At 53.6% G+C, this 24,770-nt stretch overlaps 1 protein-coding gene across 3 annotated transcripts; it reads right to left on the bottom strand.

The window, feature by feature from the left end:
* Positions 1-299: 299 nt before the first annotated feature.
* On the bottom strand, positions 300-23,216 carry ARPC1B (actin related protein 2/3 complex subunit 1B). Of its 3 annotated transcripts, XM_090023445.1 has the most exons (11): positions 17,518-17,735; positions 13,245-13,429; positions 8,199-8,272; positions 5,817-5,921; positions 4,645-4,867; positions 4,414-4,521; positions 3,432-3,638; positions 2,568-2,643; positions 2,285-2,481; positions 1,734-1,824; positions 300-574 (listed from the first exon to the last, which is right to left on the bottom strand). In XM_090023445.1, exons 3-11 carry the CDS (start codon positions 8,260-8,262, stop codon positions 536-538), a joined length of 1,110 nt encoding a protein of 369 aa, XP_089879571.1. In that variant the 5' UTR covers positions 8,263-8,272; positions 13,245-13,429; positions 17,518-17,735; the 3' UTR covers positions 300-535. The 3 variants fall into 3 exon arrangements, with proteins under 3 accessions (XP_089879571.1, XP_089879572.1, XP_089879570.1); XM_090023446.1 differs by lacking the exons at positions 13,245-13,429; positions 17,518-17,735 and adding an exon at positions 20,215-23,216; XM_090023444.1 differs by lacking the exon at positions 13,245-13,429 and having other exon boundaries at positions 17,518-17,732.
* Between the last annotated feature and the right edge of the window lie 1,554 nt (positions 23,217-24,770).

Genomic DNA, 24,770 nt, shown 5'->3' with positions numbered 1-24,770 from the left:
CTGAGGCAAGGGTCGAGTATAGTTCTCTAGGACCTCCAACTGCCTTCCCCCAGACAATGCTCCCTGCTTCACTCACCCCTCACCCCACACACCCTCCAGTCTGCAGCAAAAGAAGCAAGAAATCTGCAGCCAGCAATGACTTGCACCGCACAGCCCTGCCTCATCCCCCTGCCTCCCAACGCATAGATCCAGGGAGGCCACAGTAAGGATGCACCAGGCTTTGCAACCCTACTGTGCTCCTTGAGTGCAGCCCTTGGTCTGGGATTATGCCCATGAATGAAAAGACAAAGCCACTGGGGTTCAGTGGGGAATCCACTCTATTGGTTCTTTAAGCGATGTATGACCAGCATAGGCTTTTTATAAAAATTGGGGTAAAAACCCTGGTATTTCCTCTGTGCTCCCGAGCATGTGGGGAGTGCCAGGGCCTGCGTTGCCACCCGGGGAACGCGTGGTGGTTGTCTGCAAAGGAAGCGGGTGGGGGTGGCATAGCTGAGCGGGATGGGCAGCGCCGGAGAAGCCTTTCCCAGTGGCTCCGTCACTTGATCTTGAGATCCTTCAGAGCAGATTCCAGACTCTGCAAAGGGAGGGGGAGGTGACAGCTAGTGAAATCCTTTCTCAGCGAGAGGCAGAGAGCCAGGCCACCCACAGGCCATTAGCACCTGCCTTGTTCCTCCAGCTCACCCCCTCCAGGTCTTTAATGCTTGTTGGCCTCTGTTACTGTCCAGTGATCCCGCTGCATTCAAGCAGGCCAGCCCCTTAGCAGGGGCACATCCCTAACAGCACAAAGGTGCTTAGTGGCTGGTTAATCCTGTGCAGGCAGGGACAGGTGCCATGCAGATGAGCACCTGTGTGTTATGGTGACGTGGGCACTACCAGAGGCTGTGGCAACCAGGTGGCGAGCCGGGCCGGGCTGCATGGGGCTCCCAGTGGCTTAGGTTTGAGCCCTCTGCTACTCCTACCTCTGAGAGCCAGCAGGGGGCACTCACTCTCTGCAGCATCCCATCACCCTCCAACCTATGGCCCTGTCCTAAATTGTCTTAATCCCAGCCAAGAGACTTCCCCCTTCCCTTAGCTTCTGCAACCAGATGTACCTTAGATGAAGGGGGAGCTTTCGAGGCCTAATGACCTGTATGTCACCCGACAGAGACCGTGTCACCCCACCTCGGACACAGGGACCAGACAGAATGGGGGACGAGGTGGGGTTGCACCAGTTGCATCCCAGATGGGGGATGAAGTGCCCCTTTCCCAAGTGTCACTCTTTGCTGTGGGATGGGAAGGGGTTGGTGGGCTGAGAACCTGTGCGAGGTGGTGCTGACTCATGACCCCCCTGTCCAGAGCAGGGGGTGGCAATGTCTATTAGACAGTGACTCTTAATTGTGTCTTCTCGTGTGACTAGCTGTTGTGGGAGCCAGATGTGGCTGGGATGGTTCAGTCAAGGATGATCCTGTAGCCTTAAAGCAGGGCTTCCAAAGGGAGGCCAGCAGAGGCTCCTTGTCCATGTCCAGGCAAAGTGCCCCTGCTCACGCCAGCAGTGGAGAAGGGAGGCTGAGCTGGACTCTTCTCTTTCTCTGCTGTGTAAAGCCATGTGGCCCCAGCAAAAGCGAGGCACTGCTGGGATGGAGGGCAGCGCCTGGTCTTCTCAACCTGGTTTCAGGAGGAGCCCCGCACCCTCAACCTTCCTCCCACGCCCAAGCCTGCCACGGCTTCTCCTCTGCACCTCAGTGCCGGCTTACCTTGAGATCCCAGAGGCCCATCCCACCGTCCATTCCCGTGGTGCAGAACTGGGAGCACTTGGCTTTGCCGCCAGCAAGCACGGAGATCTGGCTAGAAAGGCCAAGGAAGCATTGGAGTCAGCCTGAGGCCAGCAAGAGGGGGCTTGCAACAGGACAGGCCCTTTCTAAGTAGGGATGGTGCTGGGCTAGTTATACCGTGGGGGTCTTTCACAGCCTGTGTGAGCCAGACCCCACAGCAGTGAAGCTGAGGGCTGCAGGGGACCTACGAACCCCAGTGTGCTGCCTTCAGCAGTGGAGGCCAGACAAGACAATTGCCCATCAAGCAAACAAGACCTCACTTGTCCTAGCAGATGACCAGGCAGGGAGCCCCAGCTGCTCTCTGCTGCCCCTTCCACCCCCTGCAGGGCCTGTGTTGGCCAGGAGCAGCCCCAGGGGTGGTTCTTTGGACCATCCTTGATGGCAAGACAGAGTCCACAGCTGGGGCTGGTTTGGACACAGCTCGGGGCTCCCCAGCCACCTGGGTCAACCAGCGCCCTTCAGCCGACACGAACCTGATGCTGTTTTTGTGCAGCGTCTCCAGGGTCACGTTGTTGGTATCTGAGCTGGCTTTCTTGTCCAGGTTCTGGAAGCGCTCACGGGCGCTCAGGCCACGCTGGGAGCTCTGCTTGGGAACGTCCAGCTTCCCGCCAAAGTTCAGCGCTCCCTGGCCCTCATCATAGGTGTAGAGAATGGGGTAGCAGTCATGGCCCTGGGGGGACACAGCACCAAGCTCCAGTCGCAGCCACCGGGTGTGAGGGCAGACACATGGTGGCCCAGCCCCAGCCCTGCACTTACCGCAGCCACCAGGCTGTTCTCGGTGATGAAGGTGACGGCCAGGAGAGGCAGCATCTCCGTGTACAGGGCGGCCACGCTATGGGGGGAGGAGGTGAGAGACATCAGCACAGCCCAGCCAGTGCCCTGGGCAGTCCCCTCATGCCCCCATTCGCAAGCTGGCCAGGCTCTGCCAGCAGGGCCTGTGCTGCTTCCCTATCGTGTCCCACAGCACCACGGCAGGATGAGTCACTGTGGTGCCTTAAGCCAGCCACCTCCGCCCTGGTTGTGACACAGAGGGGTCTCCTGCCTTTCAGGCCCCAACTTAGTGCAACACGACTTGCTCAGGTTCCAGGCTGTCCTCACCCAGGGGGAAGTTGCCAGCTGCCCTGGGCTCTCGGCTAGTGCTGCCAGGCTCTCGGAGCCACCTTGCACTCCCAGTGCCAGGCAAAGTAACCTCAGGAGCTCAGTCACCACTGGGGTCTCCAAGCTCCTTCCCAGGCTGCTTGCTCCCAAACCCACTGTGGCTCAACTTGTGCATGTGGCCAAACAAGGTGCTTAGCTGCAGCTTGGTGACGCCCCTACACACCTCCCTGCAGCTGCAGCTCCCAACCCAGCTACTGCCAGTGTAGCCAAGGCCCCTTGACCAAGCCCTCACACCCAGCCCATGCAGCCAAGGGTGCTCCCAGGCCTGAGAACAGAGATTCCTGCTGGCAACCTGGCTGCTGCTAGGCAGGGGACTATGTGCCCCCACCATATATCAGCAGCAAAATGCTCCTACCACCTTCAACATCCCCCGCACAGCACTTGAAGCAGGGGAACAACCCCAGCCCCTGCTGAGCACCCAGGAGAGGACCATGATGTCCGCCCTCTGGGGTTCCCACTTACGCCATTTTCTTGTTGGCATCTGCCAGGCAGAGGGTGCTGTCATGGCTGACCCAGGCCACACGGTTGCCGCTGGCAGAGAAGCAGATGCTGTGGACCCAGCCACAGCTGTTGCTCGACTCAAACATCAGCTCCCCGAAGGGCATCTTGGAGCCCCAGGGAGTGGGGGCTGGCCGCTCCTCCACCTCCTTGATGTAGGCTGAGAAAATCCTGCAGGGAAAGCAGAGGGTGGGTGTGGAAGGTGAACCATGAGGACTGGGAGCAGGTGCCACGGGCTGGGCACTGCAGGACAGGCCAGGAGACGGGGGCTCCTCTTCTTGACTGCTTCTGGGAGTGGTGATGCCCTGTGAGGTCTGTGCCTGGGACACCCAGAGAAGTGTTGCATCTCATGGGCAAAGGAGCCATGTCCTTCCCCCCCCGGACATGGCTCTCTCCTTTCTGGTGGTGACCAGGCCAGTGGGCTGGGCTCCAGCCCAGGAAGGAACACAACACTGGTGCTTCCTGCCAGGGGACCAAAGCTGGCTCCGAGAGAGCTGTAGAGCGGCCCCTTGCCCATGCCGCAGCCCCCAGCTTCTCAGCTGAGCTCAGCACATGATTACATTGTGCCTGGGGCTGCTCACACATTGTTCTCACACAGAAGGCTGAGCTGCTTGCCCAGAAGAGACCTGGTCCACCAGGAACCGAGGGATGTCTCTCCCCTGCAGGCTGTGGTGCTCCAAGCTGGGAGCCCATTTCAAGACAGTGAAATGAGTTTTACATGACATTTCTCACGGAAAAACTGGGTGACGGTGGAGGGAAGCAGGTGTGTGAAGCCCCAGTACCCAGCTGGGCTAAAACCAAGCCTGCAGCGCACAACTCGCCATGTACAGAGGGGAAGACGGACTCCAAGCAGGCACAGCAACAGCTCAGCAGCCCCTCCAGTCCTCGTGAGGCCTGTCTCAAACCCACCCCTGCTCACTGCTGTGGCTCAGGGGCTCTCAGTTACCTGCACTTGAAGTCGCAGGAGCCAGCAGCCAGCAGCACGTTGTTGGGGTGCCAATCCAGGCTGAGCACGGTGGAGCGAATGGACTTCTTGATGTGCTTGCAGACCCACCTGGGAGAGGACAAGCCAGCAACACTCAGAGACAGGCCGAGTGGCCCCCGCTTCCAGCCCCACCTGCTCCCAGCCAGACCCCTGGGGCCAGGCTGAGGTGAGTGGGGAGCAGTCGGGACTCACCAGTCGTTCTCCTGCTCGAAGTAGCAGATGGAGATGAGGCGAGATCCGCTGCCCACGGCAAACTTGTTCTCCTTGGGGGACCACTTGACGCAGCGGGCAGCGCGGTTAATGCGCAGGATGACCAGGGTGGGCTTCCACATGTTGCCCTTCAGGGTCCATACGTAGGCGTTGCGGTCTGTCCCGCACGTCACCAGCCGATTGCTCTCGGGGGCCCAGTCGATGCCTGAAATTCCCATGTGAAGTGAGTGGGAAGCCCCACCTGTGTAAAGGGCACCTCCCAGGCTTGGCAGCTCTGAATCTACCCCCCTCAGCCCCCTCTGCACCCCCTGCTCATAGGGAGAAGTGTTGTCTCAGGTTGGTTAGGCACCAGGACCCATCTGACCAGCTACTTCTCCCACCATGGCTAGCAGGGAGCATCCCCACCCCTCCTGCCCCCTTTCAAAGCCTCCCTCAGCCTCCATCCAGAAGTTTGGTCCACACCGGACCTGGGGTTACGCTCTGCCATAAAGCCCAAACCTCCTGGAGTGACCCGGCTCCCGCTAGAGCCTCTGGGGTGTAGGGAGGGAGTCACACTCCAGGGTCAGGCCTATTTTGCCCCCTTCGAGTCACAGAGGGGGCTGGATGCTGTTCCCACTGGGGACAGCGACTGCCGCACCACACATCCCTCTCTGAGGCCATGATAGGCCCCCATTAGACTGCCCCCCCAACACCTGTCAGGCTTGAATGACCACTTGAGGCCAAACCTCTTGGTAGGAACACCCCTTCCTCCCTAAACCCCTCTCCATTTATACCCAGGGATGCCCTGGGATCTGCTCTGCCCCCTGGCCCAGCTCATACTCCCTCCGTGCCTGTCTTGCTGCTTTGCATCCAGTCTGTACAGGAAACCCTGTGCCCACCACTGAAATGCAGCCACCTCTGGGGGTTAGAGGGCTAAAAGGAACCACCTGACAGCAGCATAACAGCAGTTCAGCCCAGGGAGGGTGAAAAAGACCTGAGTTTTGGGAACTCAGGGGGAATTTCATCAGTAACCACTAGTTAATGCCCCCTGCCCCACAGTCTCCCTCTGAGAAGGGGCTGCCCCCACCCCGCTCCAGGCCCAGGAGAGGGCTCAGTCCAGTGTAGCTGGTTGCTGGCTGATTCCAAGGAGGAGGCACCTCTGGCCCGGGGCTCACCTGTCACCTGCCCATTGTGCTCCTTCAGCTCATGGACCTTAGTCCACTTGGGTCCGTCCTTCTTGTAGATGTGGACCTCATGGTTGTTAGGGCAGAGGGCGATCTCTGTGGGGAGCAGCAGCGTTAGCAGGCAGGGCACCAGGGAGGAGAGGAGAGGGGAGAGGGCTAGCTGAGAGCACAGGGCCTTGAGATGGCCAGGAACGGCCCCTTGATGTTAGCCAGGCTGGGGTCATGGCGGGAGAGGCCACTCTAAGCTTCAGGGTGTTGAAGCTCAGGAAGGCAGAGCCTTAGCCCTGCTCGTGTACTAGCCTGTGGCACCCTGCAGCCCACTGCCAGTGCTGAGACCCCGAGCAGTTGGCGCAGCCATGCGACCAGAGCAGCCACTTTTGGACAACACCAGCCACTCCTCTTGCCCAGCCTCACAGCGCTGGTGCCAGCTCCAGCCCTGCCTGTGCTTTGAGTCCTGACCCCAGCGCCGCTGCACACAGCGAGTTGCTGCGGAGTCTCCTGTTAGGGAGAGGCGCAGTCGTGCTTGTTTGCTGGGCAGATGCTGGAGGATGGGACTGACGGCAGTGTGAGTGTGTGTGTGTGTGTGTGTGTGTGTGTGTGTGTGTGTGTGAGAGAGCACATGCCTGAATGTGTGGGCGTGCCAATGTGTCTGAGAGAGTGGGAGTGTAAAAGTGCGCGTCTGAGAGCATGTGAGAATGTGTGAGCCAGCGTGCGTGTGAGTGCATACGTGTGTGTGCATGTGTGTGTATGAGCATGTGTGACTGTCTCGGAGTGTGTGTAAGCAAGAGAGAATAAGACTGCGTGAAAGCATGCAAGTGCATGTGTGTGTGTGTATACATGAGTGTGTGAGAGCATGTGCGTGCGTGTGTCAGAGTGTGTGTGACAGAGGAGAAAGTGTGTATGTGTGTGTGTGAGACAGAAAAAGTGTGTGCGAGAGTGAGTGCATATGGATGTGTGTGCATGACAGCATGTGTGAGAGCAGGTGCGTGTGCCCCAGAGTGTGTGTGTAAGAGAGAGTGAGAAGGGGGGGTGTGCGTGTGCACGTGCACGTGCATGTGCAGGCACTGTGGGATAAATCTTGCCCACAGGACCTCCGCACAGGGCAGCCAAGTTTATCGGGACGAGGGGGCCTCGATTCAAGCAGGGTGCTTGGGCTCCTCGTGGCTGTGGGGACCCACCGCACAAAGGGAAGTGCCAGGTGGCAGCGAGCAGGGAGCAGGCAGCCGAGTGGGAAAGATCCCAGCTGAGCCGCACTGGGAGAGGATCCTCCAGGCCCCGCACCCACTCTCCATGCCCCCCAGCCCTCCCTTGGTGCCCCCCACCCCTCCACGTGCTGCCCCCCGCCCTGATTTTCAGCTGGGGGAGGGACTGGCTGTGCAGCATGTTGCTCAGGGCAGGCAGGCACTGCCTAGCCAGAGCATGAGCTGTCAGCTGGGATGCTCCCTGCGGGATTCCCCTGAAAAACACTGCCCCCCCAACCCAAGGGTGCTCCCGGACAGCCCCAGCCAAGCCTGCCCGTCACTGGCTCCCTCCCTCCTGGCAGAGAATGCCCTTTTTGTTCCGGGAGCTGCTCCCTGCTCGCTGCAGCCTTCTCATATCCTCTGCCCCGGCCCTGGGCATCGGCTCAGCCGGAGAGGAGGAAGCGCCGCTCCCAATGAATCACTGCACGGGAGCTCTGCTTTACGCCGGGGCTCTGAACAGAGACGTGCTGTTCCCTGTGATCCCGCCAGCCACACAGCACCGGGCAAGGCGCCAGAGCTGACTGCCACCCAGGCTGGGCCTCCCGGGCCCTGGGGCTCCTCTCTATCCAGGCTGCTGGGCTTCCTCCACCCTAGGCCTCCCAGCTGGGAGAGAAAGGGTAGTGGGAGCCTTCTGGACCCACTCCCCAGATGTATCCCCCAAGGGCTTCATCGTCTGTCTGGCCCCATTTGGAGACGGAAGCAGAGTAAACCCCAGGATCCTGATCCCCAGACAGTGTGGGGGTCCAGAAACGGGAGCTTCTCCTCTCTAAGAGCCCTTGACCCCAACATTGAGGTGCTGCAGCCATGGGCAGGGAGCTTGCGTTGCATGCCCAGATTTAGGGTGAGATCGGCAGCGATTCAGGGGTTCCCCTTCAGGAGAAGCACCAGGAGTTAGCCAGCATGGAGCTGCCCCACGGGAAGACTGCAGGAGAGGAGCGTCTGAGATAAACCTATCTAGCAGGACAGAGAGGAAAATCAGGTAGTAGAGGGGAACAAGGCAGGGGGAGGGCACCTCACAACCCCTACACACACTGGGACAGACGGACACTTAATGCTCAGACCACTGCCCATGCTGCTCTCTCCGCTCCAGCAGCCCCCAGGGGGATGGAGGGCAGGGGATGGGCAGACTTACGGGTCCTGTCTTTGTTCCAAGCATGGCAGCTGATGGGCTCAAGCAGGAAGCTGTGGTAAGCCATGGCTCTGCAGCTGGAAGGCAAGAGAGAGAGCACAGCTCAGCACGGACGGGTTCAGTGCTGTCCCCGCTGCCTCCACCTCCGCCCCGGGCGCTGCGATGCCCCTCAGCTCTGAGCTGTAGCCCTCCCCACACTGCCCAGCTGGAGCCCCCTCCCTGTTCTCCCCAGCCAGCGAGCCCGGGACCAGCACTACCCCTTGCTGCTCTGATATTAAACAGCACTCAAGCAGAGCCAAGTAGTCCTGCCCTGCGTAGCGTTTGGTCATAGAGACATGGTGGCTTGGAGCTAGAATAACGCCCCACCAGACATCCCTCGCTAACCTCAACGGTGAGACCCCAGCACGTCCCATGCACCCCCCTCTCCCTCTCCAGTCAGCATGCCTACCCACACCATAAAAATCATAGACATCATAGAAAATGAGGGGTGGAAGGGACCTCAGGAGGTCACATCTAGTCCAACTCCCAGCTCAAAGCAGGATCAGTCCCAACTAGATAATCCCAGCCAGGGCTTTGTTGAGTCAGGTCTTAAACGCCTCCAAGGACGGAGATTTCACCGCATCTCCAAGTAACGCCTTCCGGTGCATCAACATCCTCCCTAGTGAGAAAGTTTTTCCTAATATCCAATCTAAACCTCCCTGGCTGCAACTTGAGACCACTGCTTCTTGTTCAGTGAGAACAATCCAGCTCCACCTTCTTTCAAACCCCACTTCAGGTAATTAAATCCCCCCTCAGTCTTCTCTTCTCCAGACTAAATAAGCCCAGCTCCCTCAGCCTTTCCTCATAAGTCATGTCCCCCAGCCACTGAACCATTTTTGTTGCCCTCTGATGGACTCTTTCCAATTTGTCCACATCCCTTCTGCAGTGGGGGGCCCAAAACTGAACACAGGGCTCCAGCTGTGGCCTCACTAGTGCAGAACAGAGGAGAAGAATCACCTCCCTCGTCCTGCTGGCAATGCTCCTACTACCAACGCAGCCCAGGATGCTGTTAAGCCGTCTCAGCAACAAGGGCACATTGTTGGCTCATATCCAGCTTATTGTCCACGGTCACCCCCAGGTCCTTTTCTGCAGAGCTGCCGCCCAGCCAGTCAGCCCCAGCCTACACCAGTGCATGGGATTGTTCTGTCCTAAGTGTAGGACTTTGCACTTGTCCTTGTTCAACCTCATGAGATTTCTTTTGGCCCAGTCCTCTAATTTGTTGAGGTTTCTCTGAGTCCTAGCCCTACCCTCCAGCACAGCTACTACTCCCCCAGCTTGGTGTCATCCACAAATTTGCTGAGGGTGCACTCTATGCCATCTTCCAGACTGTTAATGAAAATACTGAACAAAACCAGCCCCAGGACCAAACCCTGGGCCACTCCACATAATACCAGCTGCCAACATGACATCAAGCCATTGATCACTATTCACTGAGCCCAACAATCCAGTCAGTTTTCTATCCATCTTACAGTCTATTCATCAAACCCATACTTCCTTAGCTTGCTTGCAAGAATGGTGTGGGAGACCGTATCAAAAGCCTTACTAAAGTGCCTCTCCATGGATGGCTGTTCTGCCCCTGGAGTATCCTCTTAACCCTCAGCCTTGTTGCCTCTCAGGCAAACTCCCCTCCCTGGTCTGCCATACCTTGTTGCTGTTTAGTTCTAGAAAACAGGCAGCTGCCCCAGGGCTTCCCAAAGCTGATCTTGCCTTAAAGGCTAACTGCATGACTCCATCCACCCCTATACCACATCCCATGCCTCACAGGTGCTGTTACTCACTGATGTTGTCAAACCCTTCCTGGGCCGTGGGCTCCCAGCCCCAGTCCTCACCCCTCCTGGACAATGGGCTCCTTGGCCCCCTTGTTCCCCGGCTGTGTCCCTCAGACTTTGAGCCCTCTCTAGGCCCTGGCCCTGCTCTTAGGCCACATGCTCTAAGCTTCTCCGGCCCCACCAGTCTCCAGCTGCAGCCCTGCTCTTGGCCTTCAGCCCCTCTATGGGACCTGGCCCCATGCCTGGGCCAGTGAGACCTTCAGGTTCCCAGGCCCTGTTCAAAATTGCCCCTCTTGGGCTATTGAGGGACGACCCACTGCCCTCCCTCTGGGCTCAGGCCTTTTTGGCCCCACAATTTCTGGGCCTTCTGGCCCCACACTCTGCCCCTAGACCCTCTCCTCCAACTCTCCAGAGTTTACCCCCAGCTCAGATATCAAGGCAGGAGCCCTGCTGCAGACCTGTTGCCCGGAGCTCAGCACTCGCTTCCCCCCTGCTCCCCCCAGCTCAGGCCTGGGGCTTGCATGCCTCCAGCCCAGCCCTTGCCCATCAGGAGCTTTACTAATCAGCCTCTGCCACACCTGCAGACTGCTTCTCAAGCAACCTCCCTGCTCTTAAAGTGACAGACCTCAAGTCTCTGGGGCTGATTGGTGAGGAAAGGGAATCCCAAGTCCTTCAATCACCTTTTGCCCCTTCAAAACCCCTGGGCTAAGTCACTGCCAGCCAGCCCGTCACATCGTCTACGTCCTTTCTGTATTGCGGGGGGGCCCAAAACAGGGCCCATGACACCTGACACTCGTAGGAGGCAGCACCAGCACATAATGCTCATACAGTCCATTCAAGGACTCCCCACATGCTTTTGGCTGGGATGAGGGGAGGAGAGGGGAATCTCCAAGCACCATTACAGCAACCTTTGCTAGCAGGAGGGCAGATGGCTAGGAGCCGCCTGAGGCATGTGGGGTAGACACATGGCAGCGAGGTGACCGGCCAGGCTCGGTTTCTTCCCTAAAGGAAAAAATCATTTCTCTCAGTTGCCTTTGCAAATCCCCCTAGAATGGCCCTTTGGCACCAACCTGCCCCACTCAGAGCATTTCAAGGAAGCAACAGGGCCCTGATAACCCTCACAAAAAGGAAGCTGGCTCCAACCATTAAGGGACTTTCTAATCACTTATTAACCTTCTGGCATCAGTTCTGCTCTGGAGGAGAAGAGCCCCAGTCCACAAGGACGTGTGTTCAGGCTCTATAGGAAGGGTGTGGGAGTGGACTCGAGCAGGCTGAGCAAGAAGTCACTTGTGAGCTCCGTTCTGTTTTTATGAGTGCATTGGGCTGCCCACAAAGATCAACTTTATTATTATTGCTTCTGGGTTTTCCAGCTGCTCTTGGCATTGCAGGCACTGCCCCCTCAAGCCAGGCCTGGCCTTGAAGAGGATGACAACCAGCAGCAAGTGGCAGGAGATGAAGTAGAAGGAATGAGACCAGGTTAGGGAGGACTTCTGGGTTTTGGGTGTCTGGAAGCAAAACAGCAGGGAAGCGAGAAGGGCCCACGGGAAGAGAACTCCTCCAGAAGTCAGAGCGTGTCCCAACTAATGGTCTCATCTTATAGCTACCAGCTGCTAGTCTTGGTTCCTGGGAACATCTGCGTCACGCTGGTGGGGGGGCAAGCTTGAAATGGTTCTCCTGATGTGCATAAACATCCTGTACTGGCAGCAGGCCTGGGCCTCTCATGGACTGGGACTGAGGCTCATGACTTGCCTCATCATGAGATGAACCCATCCAGGTGCTGACTGGGCTTGGCGGTGCATTCAGTACTCACCGCAGACCTCCTGCCCTGCTCTGCCTCTCCCCTGGAGAACAGAACAGCTGGCTGCCCCGAGCCCGCCCAACCCTGCGGTGTCTGCGCCTTCCCTGGGGAGCTCAGGCCAGCTCCTTCTCATGCTTCACATTCTTGAGATGCTGCTGCTGCAGCTGAACAAGAGCGAGATCAAAGGAACAGCGGCCGCCCTGGGGAGGGGGCAGCTTGGAGTGCATTGGGAACAGCTTGTGCCATCTGGATGTCATTAGGATGGCGAGGCACCTACTCACTTCATGGCTGGCAACACTGGTCTGCCACTACGAGCCACAGCAGATTCATATGGGCACCCAGGAGACCGAGTGCTGTCTATCCCATTACCGGTGCCCATGCCACCAATCACCTTCCAGAATCAACCTTAATATCCCCCTAGCACCCTTCACTGGGGCCACAGTACGCACCACGCCAAAGCACACACACAGCACCTCCACAGACTAGCACAGCAAGATATACCAGCCGGGGCTGCCTGGTAGGATACCTATTTTATGGCCGACTTAGACATCAGAGGGATGTGAATCAGAATGCGACTCTGTTTTGTTCCTGGATCGGCCACAGGCCTGCTTGATCTGGGGCATGTTACTTCACTTCTCCATTAGTCAATCGGGTTTAATGAAGCTGACTTCCACTATAAAGTAACGGTAACAACCCCAAGTCCTGAGGTTTCTCTGAGCACCCTAAACAAAGCAGAGGCTGCCGTTAAGGGGTGGTTAGGAGGTGTCTGCCTGCGCTTTGAGACGCCTGCTTCAAAACATCAACCAAGACCTAACCCAGTGGTTCTCAACTATTTTAGACTCAAGGCATTCCTCATTAGCAGGGATCCTGGTTTCCGCCGATTTAAAAATAATTCCCAATTCTCACTTTAAAAGGACACCTGCAAGGTGTCCCCAAATCTACATTTTTCCATTATTAAAATGAAACACCACTACACACACACACACACACACACACACACACACACACTAGTGGCGTTTCATTTTAATATCATGGAAAAATGTAGATTTGGGGTTGGGTTTTTTATAAACTGAAAACTGGAGATTTTTTTTAAATCGGAGAAAACCAGGATCCCTGCTCATTAGAGTTAAGCGCCTCTTGGAAAATGGCAGCTTTTAGCTGTCACTTGAGTTTTGGCTACAAAAGAACAGGGAAGCAATTCCCCAGTTGCAAAGAGCTCTGAAAGACCACGACAGGTCAGAACGGCTTTAACACCATTGATACCTATTTGAAATCTCTTTTTATTTTGAGAATCATGCGCACCTAAGAGTGCTAATATCAGAACGACACCCCATGGCACCCTTAAAAGGATCTCCAAGCACCCTGGTTGAGAATTACTGATCAAAGCTCTCTAGGGGAAAACATTCAACCAAGCTTGTCTCAGCAAGTCATCTCATCACATACCAGAAACACTTGCCGTCATTGCTCTTCCTTTCAGAGAACCTGGCCAGTGTGAAGGTGTGGCCAAGAGAAACGAGAAGTCACCACCCTCTTCCTCCAGAAAGCATCCTGCCGACACATTTGAACAGCGTGCAGCTTGTTGGCCTGTTGACTTGCTTCAGTTCGGTTCTTCTACCCGTCCCTTCCTCCTATTGAGAAACCTCCAGCTCTTGTGGTTGAAATGTTTTCTTCTCCCCACCTCCACTTAGAAAGCAAGCTGCTTTTCTATGCAGAGCCCGGCGGTACATTCAAACCCCATGCAGCTCATGACTAATAACTTCCACCCGCTTAGCTCACTATTGGCTTTTGCCACTGTGCAGAAGTCATCATGAAAGCACTGTGGCAATGCAGCTTGCAGCACTCGGAAAACAGGGGCCAGGAGGGACAGGCTGATTATTACAGACACTCTTTTGTTAACTCAGGCTATCGTCTTCAGTGGTGCTTTGGCCAAAAGGGGGAAGGAAGCAGGATGGTTTCATGTGCTGGCCTGGGCTACCCTTGGAGGCAGTTTGAATCTAAAAGGTGCATAACTTTTGGATGGTGCTTACAGGGCCTCTTGAGCCACCCCTGGGTGTGGCGGGCAGGATATTAAGTGCAGAGTTTGTTCTTTGTTGGTTTTGGAGGCAACGACCTTGCCCACTTTTTGGCAGCTCTGAATGCTGAGGAGGGAAGAAAAAAAAAAAAAGAGGCTCTAATAACAGATTTCAGGCTCACAGGCCTGTGAAGAGCAGAAGAAAGACAGCCTCATGAGTAGGATGTTGCCAAAACCACTGTCTAGTTGTTTGAATCCTAGCAAAGTGTATGTCCACACAACATCACGTACAGCCTACCCATTTCTTAAGTGGGTGCCATGTCCAGGGCCCAAGCTCCAAGAGCCTGATTGCTGCAGAGCTGATATGACTTTGAGACTGTGGAGAACAAGGCAGTTCCTATAGCTGAGCAGACCACTGATCCGGCTAATCCTGTCCCCTGCCTCAATCTACACTTAACACTGGATGATTCACACACAGGTATAAATCCCCATTAGAAACTTAATAGTGCAGTACCATCCCTCCAAGGGAAAACGCCATCCTGACCTCAGCTGCTCATCAACTTACGCCCTAAAGCATGCAGGTTAACAGCCCTTGTGATTTATATTAGCTGGTTGGTACAGACACTATTCTTAGTTATACAAACGTCATCCTTTTTTGTTATTATTTTTAAGGCCGGTGATGGTATCTGAGGGTATCGAGTGAGTTTCTCTACCACTGCAGCCACCATCAAAACCCTGGATCAGCCTGTACAGTGGTCACTACCACGGCATGCTGCAAGCACCACAAAACATGTGTTTGCAGCTGTGAGATGCTCAGGGAGCAGCCCAGAGGGGGCATAGGGAGGCGCATCTGCATAGAATTGGCTGCAAAGAGGAGTCTGCTGGGAGGACAAAGCTCACATACAACTAACCCGCACATACTGCTCCAGAGAGAAGGGCAGAGGAGGAGAAAGCATTTAGAGCCACTATTTCAATTATTTTTAAGTGAGTTGCAAAGGGAGAAAAAGGGGAGATTTTTGCCGCCTCCTTTCTTTTTGATGCTTCAAGATGATCTGAGAAGTTTAAAAAAAACCCATCAGCATGGGGAGGAGGTTGTTTTATTATTTTTAGCCTGGAAATACCAAGTGTTTTCTTCCACTGTTTGTGAAAGAACTTACTGGACCATTTGCATTTGAGCCATGAATTGAAGGGCTGGGCACTGAAGAGTTTGAGGGAGAGTGCGAGAGCGCATGTGCCCCCACACGCTTCATTCCAGCTGTTGTTAGAGAGCAACTATTAAGTTGCTGTTAATAAGCTGCAACAGGGTTTACATAAATTAAATAATCTCATCCTGCCTTCATTTATGTTTCCCTTGCATTGGCAGTGCATTTGACAGCCCCCCTGGCTCTCCCCATCCTCCACTGAGCACACAAGATCTCAGGCTATATGTAACATGAGGAAGAAGTAGGAACCATATAACAAAAACTGCGCTTTCCAGCCACCTCGGCATGCAATAAAGCAGCAGAAAATAATGGCCCTATGCAACGATTTCCCTGTGGGTGGGCACCTTTACTTCTGAACTACTATTGAACTAGCTGGTGCTGAAGCTGCTTCATTACAGCCCTCGAACCAGCAGATCCTGCCTCTCTCCAGGAGAAAACCATGGAAGTTTACAACCTTTGCATGCTGGGGAATGCCAAAGAGTGGAATCTCCAGAGCTGATATGACTCAGATATCTTCCTCTGGGACTCCTTTTCTGGTCAGGCTTGAGGCCTTCACTGATTAAAAATCATCCTGGGAGAGAGAATAGGACTGGCTGGAGCTGAGCGCCTGGCGACTCCTGATCTAGGCTGAGGAAGTTGCTCAATGGAAGGAGCCTCCTGTGCGATTGCTGGGTGCGGGGCTGGAGTCCGTCATAGTGCAAGTGCTGGATCCGCACCTCTGCACTGCCACCTCCCCTGGAGCAGGTGCCCTGGCTCTGCAGGAAGTCGTGATCAGCACGGAGGAGTGTCAGATACTATTTTACCTTCCCTGCCCCCGTGCTGAGCAGCGAGGTCTGTCCTACCCCCAACTCCATAGCTCATTCACCTGTGGGCAGCTATAACAGGGGGATGGATGGAGGCTGTGTCAGAGTAGATAGAAGCCACAATCTCTCCAGTCCTTATCAACACTGCCCTTTAACAGCAACTGCCCTTGCCAGTTTAAGTACCTAAAGGCCTTTGCTCCCCTGCAGGGGGTAAGGCTGCCAGCTCTGACAGACTGCTTCAGTCGTGGGACAAAAAACCCAAGGCTGAAAATCAGACCTCAAATCCATCCCAGTCCAGGGTTGGGACACCGCACTGCAGGTCTCTACTTGACTCCTGCTGCCTGGGCCGGAGAAGGCAGACCTGCTCCCCTTAGCGCTCTCCTACGTTCATAGCACGTCTGGCCTGGACACTGCCATAAAGATATTATACCCCAGGGATCATCTAGGGAGGTGATCAGTCCTTTTCTGAGGTGGGGGGAATACATAGAAAACTTCAAGGCCCACATCCCGAAAAGGGACTCGGGTCCAAACTCCCATTAAGGACCTGGACTTATGTGACAGGGGAGACTGGAGACAATCATGTTTCCTTAGGATTAGAGTTCACTTAGTCCCTTAGCAAGAAGGTGCCCATGACTTAAGTGCCCCCATAACACATCAGCAGGGTGAGGAGCCAGGGCGGGGGGCAGGGGAAGACACTTGGTTGGGTGAAAATGGCTCAGGAGTCTCAAGCTTCCTCTTCCTTACCCCAATGCCTGACCAAAGTCATCCCCCCTCCCTGGGCTCCCGGCTCTGGGGCTGCCTGCTCCAGCAAGGTTCATCCTGAGGAAACCTGCCACGAAGAAGAGCTTTCTGCCCTGCTGATGGCTTGTACTTCCCAAAGCAAATCCTGCTGTGCTTGTGCTCAGCAGCAAACCCAGACTCACAAAGCTCAGCGCCCAGCAGATCAGCATGTTGCCCACCAGCCCACCTGCGTCAGCTGCTAAGGGAGCATACAGGTCGGAGCTCATACCCTGCACCTGCATCCCAGATGGCTTGTGACCCCCTAACACGCGTAGCATCCAAAGAGGAATCGGTCCGGTCCTTTTGGACAAAGCCGGAGCACCCCGAGCCTGGGGGCACAGACTGTCCTGCATCCTGAACTGCATCAAAAGGCAGTGCCGGGATCAAAAGGGAAAGCCAAAGAGGGGAAGAAAAAAGGCAGTCAGGGGCTCCGGTTCTCCTCTCATCTACAGCAGGGCCTAAAGCAGAAGTAACTCTGCGAGTTTGACGTGATGCCAGCCCCCAGCAGTGAGCAGGCTGCGGGTGCAGGGAGGGGGCCCCAGATAAAAACCTGGGAGCGCGAGCAGGAGTGGAAGCCAGGAGAAGGGATGTGTCATGCCAAACGCCGCTTGAGCTGAGCTTTCAGGAAAAACTAACAAAACTAACACAGCCTGGGAGAACTGGGGAGGTGCAGGGGGAAAATCAGCTCTGAGGAGCGATGGCTGCAAAGCAAAAGGGGACAAGCCAATATCAGGCAGGAAGTTTGTTCCCAGCCCAGCGCTGCTGCTGTATTAAGCAAATACACGGAACAAAGATTTTGTTCTTCTGGGGGCACCACCCCAGGGGTCGAATGTGCTGCCAGCAGCTCTGCTAGGGGCACTGGCTTCCTACTCCCTTGGAAAAGAAAAGAAAACAAAAAAAATCAAACCCTGACAACTCACCTTCACAGGGAGAGGAGGAAGGCGGGGGGAAGGGGTCCCGTCTCCAGGGGCCAGCTGGTTCGCGGACTCTGGGCAGTCGACACGAACGGCAGCTGAGCCAGCCCCGAATGAAAGGCAGAAGTTGAGCTTGCTGTCTGAAGTCGTCCCACTTCCCTTTTCCTCTCTGAGAAGTCTAACCACTTCCTTGCGTGGGCGTTGGGGAACTGCAGCGAGCAGCGCAGGCTGCCTCCAGCAGCAGCAACCGCCTCTGAAAGGCTTGGTCTGTGTGCACGAGCCCTGGCCCTGCTTTCCAGGCCTGTTTGAGAGGCTTGGCGGCCAACACATGGAAACACCGGAGCCTGGGAAAGGCAAGGCTTTCCTCACTACAGCTTGGGAGATGCCCCTGTAACTCAGGGTCCACATCTGGCCAAAACCTGCTGGATCGGAGGGACCTGGATTCAGACAGAGACTGGAAGACCGAAGGGCTGGGGCAGAGAAAGATGGATGACAAAGAAAGGATTTGTCCTCTTCTCTCTGCAGTTTGACAGTACCCAGTGCAGAAGAGACGGGCTCGCAGCTGAGTCGTGGACATGCTCAGGCCCCAGCATCCTGGGGTTGTGTGCCTCAAGGAGCAGGACCACTCGCAGGTGAGGCCACCCATATCCATGCAGGCTGGATCAGACCCCAGCTCCTCTCGTTTAGTAAGCATGTCACTTTTTTTTCTTTCGCCTACTGAACAAAACCTCTTTATCCTGGTGCCCAGCCTGGTCTTGCTACACTGGTGTGACTTGAAAGCCCTCTGCATAGTGCTCATGAGCTGGCAGGGAGGAAGGGGGAGGTAAGTGGACATGAGCATCCAGAACTCCTGGGTTCCCAGCTTTGCCTGGGGACATGGGTTAAAAGCCCCATCAGAGTGCGGCCTGACTCCCCCCTCACCGGCAAAAGCAGCTCCAGTGAGGTCAGGGGTATTATGCTGGTGTAAGACTGGTGCAAGCAAGATCAAAATCAGACTTCTCCTTACTCCACAGGGGCATCACCCTCCTGGTGCTCTCCCAGCCTGGAAGGGGAGCTGGGACACTGGTAAAACACAGCTACATTATGTAAGGTCTAGAGTCATGGAGGAATTATCCTTCAGCCTGGGGCCTGAGCCAGGGACACAGGACAAGTGGCTTATGTTCCTCAGCTTTTTCGGTCCAGTCCTGCCCCAGCACTGCTTAAGGTAGCCGTGAGGGCTCTCCCACCTCGGCATCCAGCAGCCATGACCTCTCCAGTTCTTGGGACACCAGAAGAGCCAGCATGTAGGGACAGCACAGGGTTGGCCTGCTCTGGAGCAGCCCCAGGCTGGTGGCAGGGGGGTGAAGGGGAAGTTGTGGAGGAACAATTCTCAAGAAGCATCTTGTGGTCTCTGCTGATGCTTTGAAGTAGCCACAGGACGAAAGCAACCCCGACCTCCTCCCCTGCTGCTTTAAGGATATAATTGGCATGCAAAGTCATTAAAAGTCATGCACACACCCCCACCCAACCACCTCCAGCAGCCACTTGCCCTGACCAGAGCTCTATGCCCCTCTGCAACAGTCACTGCAAGGAGTAAAAGCAGCATAGGAAACAGCTTCCTCCCATGCTCCGGCCCCCGTCAGTGCCAGCCCAGGAACCCTGGAATCCCGAACTCAGGTCTCTGGAGGAAACAGCTTGCAGTTGTGTTCCACATCTGGAGCAAGATTAGCGGACGTTGGCTCTAACTCTTTAAAGGGATGCTCTCAATTTGCGCATTTGAAGCCAACCAGCTGAAAGAGCAGTATACTTGGGCAGTCTGCTCTTTTAAGGATGGTGGAGGCCTACAGTTCCTTGCAAGCCCCCTTTCATTAGCATATAATAGATTTAAAACAGCTTTCACCATAATACAGGAGGGGGTTCCTCTGACCCCACCTCCCTTTCTCCTTAAATCATCTCTTCCTTCCTTCTTAAATTGTCTAGCAAGTGAAAAGCCATCAGAGTATGGTCAAAGGCACAAAATAACACACTGACAGGATTTTCTGCTCACTCCTACAGCATGTATTCCCAAAGCAGTCACCACCAAAGTGTCCACAGCCAGTCTGTGTAATGCTGTATAGCACTGGTTGGTTTTCAACCTTTTTTCATTTGCAGAACCCTAAAAAATTTCAAATGGATGTGCAGACCCCTTTGAATTGTAAGTGTAGGTATTTACATACTTTTGATTGATCAGTCATCTTTAATGGATCCCTTTGACATAGCCTGCAGACCCCAAGGGTCCATGGATCACAGGCTGAAAACCACTGCCAAGCATTAATTGCCATGGGCACTGCCAGAGAGGGGATGAACATGCTGAAATGATGGTATGGAAGTCCTTACCAGAGTGTCCTGACTGCTTCCCCATTTCATTCATCTCTGCCCCCTCCAGCAGATTCCCAGCTGAACCCAATAGCACAGTGCCTGCAGGAGGCATGGAGCACTGCAGCAGCCTAAGCTGTGGGGACACCACCTCTGCAGCCCCCATGACAGGAGGATAGCTCCAAGACTAGCCTGGCAGCAAGCCTCCCTGTTTCAGATGCACATAACTGAGCTGGCTACATGGGCTGGGAGAATGCAAAACCTTCCTAGACATGCTGGCAGCTGCCCCACTCCTCACCACCTGATTTGGTTTGTAATGCACGACCACCCAGGCCAACAGATACTTCAAGACCAAGAGCTGTAGTTCACCTGTTTCATGCCCTCAAACCTCACGCTGTCCTGCTGGTAGCTAGAAGATGCTGTTCCTCAGCTGTGCTGCTCCAAGCTGTTGTCTGGAGAGCCCCATCCTGAACATGGCTATCCGTAAGCTGACTCCCTTTCCTTGCAACCAGAGCATCTTGGGCCACAGGAATAGTGCAGCTAATCACTGGTCACGGGGGACCTGAGAAAGAGAGCAGGTTTATTCCAGCACCAGACAGGAGGCTTTCCCCTATATGCCTGTGTTTAAGAACACCCGTCTGCGTGTAACAACATTTCAGCATGTTTCAGTGCTGCACAGTCATGGCTGAGAACAAATGACAGGTCAGCTTCATTTCTGCAGCAAGGAACCCCTCTCTCAAAGTAGCAGAGCTAAGAATATCACCCTGTACAGTTCCCTATCTGCTATTGCACTTCCTCATTGCTTCTGATCATGACTGGGTTCCTGGTATGCTTCTTCAGCTCTTTTGCAACTCACAAGGACAGAAAACAGTCACTGCCACACATGCACAGCTCCTGGAACAACCTGGCGTTTCTCCAGGGTACCGTGACACTGTCTACCTTGCAGGAGAGTAAGTGGGGGTTGCTAGCAGAAGGGATTGGTGCCAGGGCTCCTGGGGTGTAGTCCCAGCTCTGCCATTGACCCACTGCATGCATCTTGGCCAGACTACTTAGCTGCTCTGGCTCCGTTCCCTCAGCCCAGCCTAACCCCAGTAAAATGGGGCATGAATGCTGTTCCCATAGTAGGGCTCGCACCTCAATTATACAAGGCAAGCTACAAGCATGCATCACATGTACAGCGTGCTGTTTGCTTCCAGAGGCAGCAAGGCATCGGCTTTCCTCACCACCACCTCGATTCCTTCCCTCTTCACATGCCTAGCAGTGGTTACAATCAGGCAGGGCCAGTTTGCTGGCTCTAGCTGCCTAAACTTTGATGGGGACTTCTCCAGAGCTTAATACAATGCTCAGAGGAAGGCTCAGAGCCCTGCAGCCTGTTCAGCCCCAAACAGATGACCACGCCTGAACTATGACATCCATCATCTGATTGCACCTTGAGATACCTTTACTCTTGCTTCTACTGTAGTTGTGCTTAGGAGGCCCAAGACCTCTTTGTTTTAGGTAAGAAAACAGAACAGACTGCCCAGGCCCAGGCCCAACATAATGAGATGTTTGGGCATGTAGCCAGGATGCCTGAAGAGCAGGCAGGAAAAAGTTCAGGCCAGGAGAAAGCAATATATGAAAAGTTTCAGGAGAGAGGGTGATGGACAGAAGCCTGTGGAGGATGAGGACAGGAAAAGAAGATCCACGTAAGCTGGAAGCCCACTCAGAAAGCAAAAGCCCAATGAAAGTGATCAGAATCTAAAATCATGGGCTCAATTTTAAGTTGTCATACCCGCTTGGCTCCATCCTCCGTTTTCAGCATGCTGTAGTTCAAAGCCCTGTAATTTGATCAGCTGAATGCACAAGGCCCAGCCAACACTACAGCTCCTTCAGAGACCAAGAGCTCTTTCACAGAGTTGCTACAAGCAAAATCATAACGAAGCCAAAGCACTTCCCATTATAGTTGCAACAAATGGGTTACACGTGCAGGGAAAAGAGCCACTTGTTGAAAGTGGCTCAGCCGTTTTGTTTCAGGCCTGACCATAGCCTGCCTGATACTCATGCCCGTGCATAACGCAAGCAAGAGAAGATTGATTTACTGAAGGAAGCATCACAGGACATGGGGCAAGCTTGAGCAAATTAGGAGCATGAAGTCAAGATCAGGCTGCCTGTTTTAACAGCTCGGGACTCTTGCAGGAAGCAAGATGAAGGCTGTCTGCTTCTGATATTTAGCCCAACCGTATAACAGACTTCTTGTATAGTGGAAAGCAAATTGGATTTGAAATGACATTCTGCGTGGCTGCGTTAATCCCTACTGCAAGGAATCTCACGGAGATCCAAGTGAAAGGGGCTCAAGGCAGGTCACACACATCACTCTACTCACCTGACGTTCCACAGCCAACTGGCCCGGCTTTCTATTTCCATTTCAGGAAGGTATTCGCCAAGTAACAGCTTGAAATGCTGCAATTTCTCTGTGTCTGTTTATGCTCCTTGTGGATCCAGTTCCAGCTCAGGAAGAAGCGCAGACAACCGAGCAGGATGCACACACAACCAGCTGACAATAAACCCGCTGCAGCAGTATAGTCTTACAGCCAAAGTGGGGTGTAGGACAATAAGCTGTTAAGATTGCTTGTTCCTTTATAAGTGGAGCTTGTTCAACAGAAGCACTGCTTTCTAGCTTTCCACTCTGCCTTCAGAGAGTCTCTTCACACCCTTTCATCTGTGCCACCTATTTCTGAACCCTGGTGTCTGCTACAGCTTTTAGGAAAAGAGGGATAACATTTCCAGCAGCATCCAATGGGCTTGGGAAATTAAATCCCATTTTGCTCCGCAGACACTTAAGCTTCGAAATCACCAGAACACTTTTGAAAATGTGACCCAGGGTGACCAGCATCCAGCAGTATGTATTATTGCAAGGTTTGCTCTTTTCTATCCCATTCCTCACATAAACATTTGGTTGCTTTCAGCTACCCCTACATATCTTAGCAGAGTTCCACTTTTATGGTCTTTGAATGGTTTCCGTTAGCCTGGCCTGCAGCAATAGATAGTGCTGGTTCAACGTATTTCACTCAGTGTATTTGGCCGCAGCTCATTTGGTCTGTGATTGTGATGCCCAGTGTAGCCAGCTGGATTAGCTTCCTACAGCGGTTGTTTTCTCTTGCCTTGAGGAACCTGCCAAATAATTTAATATCCAGCTTTTCTCACTGTTCACCCTGTTTTCAAGATGATGAAATCTCTTAAACAACCGCCATACAGACTCCTGGGACATTCCACCGTGACATTTTTCATGTCTGAAATGGACCATTGAATTGTTGGAGTGAATTCTTTCAAAATCAATTTCTTTTCATGGAAGTGCTTTACCTTTGATGACGCCCCTACCCCCCAACTTCTTTTATGGCCTCCACCCAACAGCATCTTGTGAAAGGCTTTTAGCAAGCAGAGACCTGAATTCTTCTCTGAAAGACCCGTAGGATGCAGTCAGGACACTGACAGGACATCAGTGCCAACATTTCAGTGTGTTCATCCTCCCTCTGGCAGTGCTTGCAACAATTAATACTTGGCAGTGGTTTTCAACCTGTGGTCCATGGATCGCTGTTGGTCAAAAATTCTGAAAGATCTGTACCTCAATTTCCCCATCTACAACAGGGGGCCCAGAGCAGGGAGGTTGGACTCTGATCTTTCGAGGTAATTTCCATGATAGGATTTCTAGGATAATGTCTATACAACAGTCACATCACAAGTTTATTTCACCACTATTTAAAGCGCAGTCTCAGATGACACCCGCTAAGAAAGTGCAGTGAACTAACGATTAAATTGGTTATCACACTTTGCAAAATTGCTGGACTTGGAGAAGGTGCTGAACAAGCTCACACCAACCCATGATATTATGTTTTTGAGAGGGGGTAAAAATTGCAAAATGAGCAACAGGTTTGGTAAGGGAAACAGGAATGATAAAGAAGAGTCCAGAGAAATGGCATTTTTGTAATTGTCAGAGACCTTACCACAAATGGTCCGTCTTTGAGTCAGATGTAGCTCCCTAGCAAGTATGCTGAGGCCCCAGGCCTTGTGGGGACTCCTTCACTCTACCTTTCCAGCCATTTAAAGGCAAGAAATGAGCAGCGTATCAAGCCACGGATTGTTTCAGAGGAAGTGGTAAATTTAGTCAGTCTTTTTTTGATGTTGTTGGGTTTTTTTTGTTTTTGTTTTTTTACACTTCGTCATCTTTTATGCTGAAAAAGGAAAACTCCCAAACCATGAGAGGTAATTCAAATTGCTCAGAGCAAGATAATCCCCCTAGCAGCACCGCCAGCCTCACAGCAAGGCTTGGAATAGTCTCCCTCCAGAAGTGGTGCAGGCAACTACTCTGGACTCATTCAAGAAGCATTTGGATACTTATTGCTGGGATCCACTGACCATAGCTGACTTCCTGCCCCTTGGGCAGGGGGCTCGACTTGATGATCTTCAAGATCCCTTCCAGCCCTAATGTCTATGAAATCTACAGTATTTTAAACCAACTGTGGGCACAGTAAAAGTTATGCACAACTAAATCTCATAGCTAATCAGGCCTTGGAACTACAAATATAGCCAGTCCAAGATAACTTTAGTTGTATGAGGAAGAAGCTGGCACCACGTCTATACTGTTTAACAAGCTACATTTCCATGGTGATTATAAAAGGTTGAACTTTCTCTCTAGCTCTCTGTGTGCGTGCATGCACGCACACATGCTTGCATATCTGCACTCAGTGTCTACAACAATATCTGAGAAGCTATCCTGCACAGTCCTAGAAAGCAATTACAGATAATCCTGGTCATTTAATTTACCTTCAGAGAACTAAATCCTGCCTAAGCTGATAATGAAAGGATTTTTGGTTTAAATTTGCTACAATTACTCTTTGTTAAGTGCCAAGGCAGACAGGACCACCCAGTCTGGAAATAACCAGTGAAAC

Source organism: Crocodylus siamensis, chromosome 12 (assembly GCF_052110815.1).
Source record: "Crocodylus siamensis isolate JL-2025a chromosome 12, ASM5211081v1, whole genome shotgun sequence".
NCBI classification, from domain to species: domain Eukaryota; kingdom Metazoa; phylum Chordata; order Crocodylia; family Crocodylidae; genus Crocodylus; species Crocodylus siamensis.
This window is presented reverse-complemented; position numbering and strand designations above follow the sequence as displayed.